The sequence below is a fragment of the Phymastichus coffea genome, unplaced genomic scaffold, assembly GCF_024137745.1.
Source record: "Phymastichus coffea isolate CEN01 unplaced genomic scaffold, Cenicafe_Pcof_1.1 PCOF00159, whole genome shotgun sequence".
In the NCBI taxonomy this organism is placed as follows: Eukaryota; Metazoa; Arthropoda; class Insecta; order Hymenoptera; family Eulophidae; genus Phymastichus; species Phymastichus coffea.
The window spans coordinates 104,945-112,435 of NW_026706970.1; the positions used below are offsets into that span (position 1 = coordinate 104,945).

The 7,491-nt window shown below is 48.4% G+C and overlaps 1 protein-coding gene across 1 annotated transcript; it reads left to right on the forward strand.

Annotated features, from left to right (window-relative positions):
• Window positions 1-227: 227 nt before the first annotated feature.
• Window positions 228-7,236, forward strand: LOC131672806 (leucine-rich repeat-containing protein 24-like). The gene has a single exon (XM_058950280.1). The coding sequence runs from the start codon at window positions 497-499 to the stop codon at window positions 2,558-2,560; it is 2,064 nt and encodes a 687-aa protein (XP_058806263.1). The 5' UTR covers window positions 228-496; the 3' UTR covers window positions 2,561-7,236.
• Window positions 7,237-7,491: the final 255 nt, after the last annotated feature.

Consider the following 7,491-nt stretch of genomic DNA (forward strand, 5'->3'; position numbering starts at 1 on the left):
TCTCGCACGCACAGCGCGGGGGGTGGTGGTGGCGGTGATGGTGGCGGCGGCGGCGGCGGCACGGCGAGGAGGGCAGGCGGTTGCGCGCGCAGACACCCCCCTGCCGAAGTCAACGAACGGGAGCTGGTCCGTTGGGTTCTGGGGGAGCAGCGGCAGCGGCAGCGGCAGCGGCCGCAGCGGCAGCGGCGTTACACGCATACGGCCAGACAGAGAAAGAGCGCCCTAGTTCGCGAGCGCCGCCGCAGTAGCGATCCAGTCGGCTTGGCGTTCGGATCGGGCGCGCGCGACCGAGCGAGTGCAGTCAGTGTGGTGGTTCGCGCTGCACCGAGCCTCCTCCATCTTTCCTCTCCTGTGCTTGGCTCCCGACGCGATGGACGCCAGCTGAAGTCGCGAGCTTGCGAACCCGAGTTGCCGCCGCCGCCGAGAGCGAGAAGCCGCCGAGGGCCCCGGTCGGACGAGACGAGGCGCGAGGGAGGCGCGGGAGGCGAGGAAGAAGATGAGACCGCTGTCGCTGCTGCTGACGCTGCTGTGCTGCGACGCTGGGCCGCTGGTGCTGGCGAACGTGGACAAGTGCGCGGACGTGTGCACGTGCAAGTGGAAGAGCGGCAAGAGGACGGTGGAGTGCAAGCCGCGCTCGCTGACCTCGGTGCCCGACGGTATCGACCCGGAGACCCAGGTGCTCGACGCCAGCGACAACGACATCGGCGCCCTCACCAACAACATCTTCGTGAAGGTGCGCCTGACCAACCTGCAGAAGCTCTACCTGCGCGCCTGCAAGATCCAGCGCATCGACGAGCAGGCCTTGGCGGGGCTGACCAACCTCGTCGAGCTGGACCTCAGCCACAATAGGCTGGGCCAGGTGCCGAGCGCCTGCTTCGCGAACACGCCCTTCCTGCGAGAGCTCAGCCTCGGGCACAACCCGCTGCAGAAGATACAGACGCACGCCTTCCAGGAGACGCCCAGCCTCGTGAAGCTTGACCTGTCCAACGCCGAGCTGGCCGAGCTCGCCAGCAAGGGGTTCCAGGGCCTGGAGATGCTCGAGACCCTGACGATCGACCACAACCGGATCCAGACGCTGCAGCTCGGCACCTTCGAGCCGCTGAAGAAGCTGCGCAGCATCGAGCTGCACGAGAACCCCTGGATCTGCGACTGCCAGCTGCGGGAGGTCAAGTCCTGGCTGGTCAACCAGAACCTGCCGACCACGATATCGCCGGTCTGCCAGCAGCCGGCGCGGCTCGCCAACCGGACTTTCGCCGAGCTGTCCATCGACGACTTCGCCTGTCCGCCGGTGATGCTGCTGGCGAGCCGCTACGCCGAGGCGACCATCGGCGAGAACGCGAGCATCGTCTGCACCGTGACCGCCGTGCCGCCCGCCAAGGTGCGCTGGATCTGGAACGGCAAGCTCTACACCAACCACTCGACCGTCAACAACCACCAGAAGATCCTCATCTACGAGGAGGGCTTCTTTCGCAAGCGGAACACGCTGGTGCTGACCAACGCTCAGGAGACCGACACCTCCATGTTCTTCTGCGTCGCCGAGAACCCGGCCGGCAGCGTCGAGGCTAATTTCACGCTGCACGTATCGCTGCGCACGGCCGGCATGTCCACGTTGGGCTCCGGCCAGATCGCCGGCATATCCGCGGCCCTGGTCGTCCTCATTCTGCTGATACTGCTCACGATAATGGTGCTGTTCATACGGCTCAAGCGGATGCCGCAGAAGGACGTCAAGTCGGCGGCGCCCAACTCGGACAACCTGCCGCTCGACGGCTGCAACAGCACGAGCAATCCGCAGTCGGCGCAGGACCCGCAGTCCGCCACGTCGACGATCAGCCGGCGCAAGGCCGAGGAGCTCGTGGAGACGACGAGCTTCGCCGGCGAGAGCACCCAGCCCCCCGCGGTCGCCGGCTACGCGCTGCAGCGCACCCAGGCGACCAACAACTACCACCACCACCACCACCATCATCATCATCACCACGTGCCGGAGAACAGCCTCGACCACTATCTGGTGAACCGCGGCTACGAGGAGACGACGTCGACGATGCGCCTGCAGCCCGGCGTCCTGGTGGCCAAGAGCAGCGCGGCCGCGTACTCGTCGCAGCTGATCGACAACCCGGACCTGATACGCGACACGCGTGGCGGCTCGGGCGACGAGCTGCTGCTGCCGCCGCCGCCGCCGCCCTCGTCCGCCACCTACCTGCAGGCGGCGTCGGCGGCGGCGGCGGCGCTCGACGTCACCGCGACCTACGGCAGCCGGCTCGTCGACATGGAGCCGGAGGCCGGCAAGCTGCTCTACTCCGAGTGCCTCAGCTGGGAGCAGCAGGTGTGCAGGCCGTCGGTGTCGCAGCAGCCGACGACGACGCCGACGCCGACGCCGGCGCACCAGTCGGCCGCGGCAGCGGCGGCACAGCTGCAGGAGTTCCCGCCGGGTGCCAAACAGATCCGCGTGTGGCAGAAGGGCGTGCCGGTGCTGCCGCCGGTGTCCGCTCTCAAGCGCGTCCTCGGCTCCACGCGCTCGTCGCCCGACGAGGGCTATCAGGAAGGCACCGGTACTGACGTCTAGTGCAACACGAGGCTCAAGACTGTGCTAGAGTGGAGTGTATAGTGCGTTTTACATGTACATACAGATGATGGACTCTCGATTCACACGCACTCTTCTCTCATACTCGATACTTCTGTCACTTTCTTTGTCTCTCTCTCTCTTCCCCCCCCTCCTCCCTTGCACTCTCTCTCTTCATCTTTCTATCCTCAATCACAGGTGCGAGTGCGACGTCTACTGTATGCGAATTTCACACAATTTGTTTTTGAATTACATGTCTGCGATAAGCAAAAAGAAATTGAAATTTTTCTCGTCGTTCGTTGTTCATGCGTTGTTCTTGTTGTTCGAACAAGCAAAAAAACAAACACACACACACACACACACACACTTACGTATAATATACGGTGTGTGGCGCTCTTTTGTCTGCCGCAAAACCTGATTGATCGGGCAGCACTACAACCTCGACATTATATCACGTGCGGAGCGAGCATTAGCGTGCGCTTTTCTCCCGAGGAGCGATAAAAATTTATTGCAAAAGCGCGCGAGCCGCGCGAGCCGCGCGATCGCTCGTTCGACGATCACCGCGCCACAGCGGCGCAGAGATTATCCAATCTCGTGCCTGTGAGCGCGCGCACGAGCTTCCTTTTATTTGGGAGAGAGCAGCGCTGCCCGTCATCGCTCTTCCGCGGTCGCACAACGCGGAAAGAGCGTCGATTGAGAATTGCGAGGGGCAAAGAAAGAGGGCCAATTCTGAAAACGGCGCACGCGTGCGATAAAAGGCAATCGAGCGGAGAGCCTCGTTCTCCCCTCTCGTGCAGTACACTAACAATACCGCGACGCGGGGCAGACGAAAGTTATAACGCGAGCTCGCGCAGACACATGGGGCGGCCGAGCGCTGCCGCGCGGCTTTACGTAAGCGCGCGAGAGTACATCGATTCAAAGACTAAAGCAGCTCTCTCTCTCTCTCTCTCTTTCGCCGTCACGTATCGCATTCAGTATGACTCCGATGCTCATGGCACTGAATTGTCGAAAATTGAACGAGGCAAACAATAGACTATCCCCCGCCCCTTTCGTACTCTTGACGGCGTCTCGTAGAAGAGACGCGGACCAAGGAAAGCAGCCGCGCATTTATCAATCCCTCAAACGCTCCGACGACGATATTAGGCATTCCCGAGGTGACAGGCTGAACGAATGAGATACACGACGACGACGACGACGACGTGCCGGCGCCGCTTGTTTTGTTTGTTTCCCTAGGTTCTGCCTCACATTGAACACGTGTACATACTTATGGATCTTTCTTTTTTTTTTTACTTTTCGTTCGTCCGTTTGAATCCGATTGACCCCGTGCACTTTTATCCTCGATTCGCTCCACATGCACTTTTTCCCGTTCAGTTTACCCTTAATTGAGTTTTATCGTTTGAATTTTCGATGCTCCTAAACGTGATTAGCCATTATTCAACATTCCGAGTTTGGCCTGTTTCCTCGGTACAATGTCACACTTCGAATGACACTTACGAGTTTAAATAATGCGTTCAATAATGTATCATTAAGTTTGCAATGGCAAAGTACAATATTATGCGTTTTATTATGGAAAATATTCCAAGACTTGACTAGTAGTTATCACTTTTATTCTAAGGTTAACAAAAGCAAAATTGAGTTAAGTGTAATCATATGTTTAGAGTAATTAATTAAGTGTTAGTACAGGGGAATGGATTCGATCGGTTACGGTTGAATTTTTATTCGTTGCTATATAGAATTCGATTTTCCTTTTCAAACTATCAATTATACCTCGTAAATCACGATAATATCGGTGGAAAACAAATATATGTATATATATGTGAACTATTATCAATTATCAAAATTACAACGGTCATATGTATCGAATCTTATCAATTATTCAAATTATAATGATTAAAAATATCAACATTTTTATCATTAACAAGAAAAAATATCAATTAATCACCACGCTTAATCAAATGTCAACTTTAGTAATGCTTAACACGTTAAGAGAATAGTTTTATAGTCTTACAATTAAGACTTAAAATTCTTCTCAATCACCAACGATGTGTAAGTTGAATTAATCGAAAAACTGTACACTTGTCAATTTGTTAGTTTTTGAATTCAACATATCTTATCGGAAAAAGTAAAAGCAATAATTTTAAAGTAAAAATCAAAATTTGCACGATTGAGTTTTTAATTCGGTGCAAACTAAAAAAAATATCGGCAATACAATTACATATCCTTGTTTATCGTTCTTACAACATATCTTCCAAATATTTTATTCGTACAAACAATATCATTACATCATCATTACATATCTATAATTTCTATTGATTATCGTTCAACAAACATATCCAAAATTGCATTTCTTAAGAAAAAGAAATTACCCCCGTATATAATTTGCAAATTAATCCCGGACAAAAATCTTGATTATTTATGAAAAATCAGAAATATATGAATCGCGCCATATCCCGAATAAAAATTCAACCGCAAGAGATGCATCGAGAGGGAAAATTTCCATTTGCATATCAACACATATCAAAGTGCTCGCAAAACCATTCCGGGTGTACGACAATACAATTCCAAACGGGGGGAAATTTTCCGTCGAGATACGCACCCGATTCCCTTTTTCCACTCTTTAAGTGTACTAAACTCGTTTGGGTGATTCTATGAGCGTGTGGTGCAATTGATTCGTATCGAGCGTAACTCTGTCGAAGAAAAAACCGAAAATGTAAGGCGTAAATTAGGACGACGATAAGGAATGAAAAAGAAAACAAACGCATGTAAGATTATTAGTGAATGTTGGTTGAGTGCAACGTTACACTAGTATATTATACAAAGCGTGCGTCCGTAAAAATATACATATATATATATAGTTTTCAAAGAATCGAGTTTTGAAAAAAATGTGGCAATGCCGTTCTTACGAACAAAGTTTTCCGCGCCGAAGGTTCTTTCATTTGGTCTTGTCGTGGAAAACGTTTTGCTGAGATTCTGTATTGTCATCTCAACGAAACGCTTTCGTGTCGATATCGCAACAGCATACTCATGTAGGAGACTGTAGTGGATTTATTTTTCCTAAATGACCGCTTTTCAAAATCGTACAAGGCTCGTAAAATCCGTAACGAAGAAAAACTTTTGCAAATGTTATCACTACTCGTTTGAATCCATAACGTGAATGAATTCAAACACAACGCACGTAGTAGAAGTGCTTAATCTACTTGTCGACGAGACGAAAAAAGAAAGTAAACAAACGAGTCTGAAGTCCCACTCAAATAAATTATCAAGCGGGGTGTATACGTAGTGGAAGGGTTGTTTTTCTCTTTGTTGTTATTGTTGCCACAAAGTTCCTCCTCATCCGCGTAACATCCTCGCTCTTAGGAAAATAATTACGAGTGCGCCTTATCAGTGGGGCTCCGCGCGCTGATGTAAATAACGAGTATTATCGCGAGAACGGCATCGCTGCATTTTTATGTTTTCCCTTCTTTTTTCCGCTAGAGAGAGAAACAACCATACAAAAAAACGCGAAGGCTGACTATATTTCATTGCTGTTGTAATGTGTGTATCGCGCGAGCGCGACGCGTGATATGTGTATGTGTGTGTGTATCATATGCACGCGTATGATATGTATACATAGAACGTTCGTAATAAAACATAAGGAAATGAGGACGATGTTAAAGATGTACAAATTGTGTAATTTAGTGTTGCGCGAGAAACAAAAAAAAAATCTCGATATTCCTGCGCGAAAGCTCCGCGACGAGGCAAGAGTTGTTTTGTAAACTAATAATGTGTCTGATCACATGCCTCGTGTAATACGAAGGAAAAGTAAAGCGAGAAATTCTGACAGGGATGTCGAGTTGGGTATATAGCCAGTTTTTTCTTAAAGAAAAATTCACGTCGGCGTAAAGATTTAGATACCAAAGCAAAAAAGAAAAAAAAAAACATAGACAAACACACGTGTGTACGATGCAGGTGGCTGAACAAACAGAAATCCCTAAAAGTTATTCCGAGCGACTACTCAGTACGTGTTCATAATTATACGTATAATTATATGATGTAAGTACGAGCGGAGAAAAAGACAAGTTTTTTCTGTAAGATAAACGACAAATTAAGTAACAAAAGAAATACGATATGCATGACAACACAAACATACACATACACACACATACAATATTAAAAAGTAACTACAGACAAAAAAATAACTAAAAAAAGATTAAATAAATAAAACCAAAAAATCCTAGCGGTTCGAGAGTTCTGCGTTCTGATATTGCTTCGGTGGACTGATTATGAGGTTATATGACGAGGATATAAATAATCGTGATTTTATGGATTTAAGAAATATTTCCTTTTTTACTTTGTAAAGTCGTATTATATGCGCGTCGAATATTTGTATAGCAATCGGTTGGGTGGCCCTTCCCTACCTCTATTTGTTTAAAAGAAGAGACCCACTTAGTTGGATATAATTACTGTATAAGGGTAACGAATAATTTCGTATGGACACTGTATTATTTATTACATAATTATTATATACATACGATGTAATAAACTATTATATTTGTAAAAAATTACATCTTCGTTTTTATTCATTTGAAATTCATTGACCTAGTTGAATAATTACTTTTTCTTCATTTGAAAAATTCAATGGAATCATCAACCAGATTATCGTGAACAGAATGGTATCTTGATTTTAATTTGACTTTATAACGACGGACTGAATGGGACTTGGGATATGGATGACTCAATTAAATTATCCTCGTTCCGTTTGCTACAGTCGATTCGACATATATCTTAGAATTTGACGTTTAATAAATTGTGTATTCTAATGAAATATTGCGAACTGATCAAAAGTCAATTGAATAAATCCAAGTATTCGATCATAAAAACGAATGAATTCTCGACTTTAATTACATCAAGTCTGAAATCCGAAAAGCCTTTCCACTTTCGATAGCGAGCCGAAG

Bases quoted from the DNA above. Each gene is read 5' to 3' on its own strand.
- LOC131672806 (XM_058950280.1), top strand. From the start codon at position 497: ATGAGACCGCTGTCGCTGCTGCTGACGCTGCTGTGCTGCGACGCTGGG.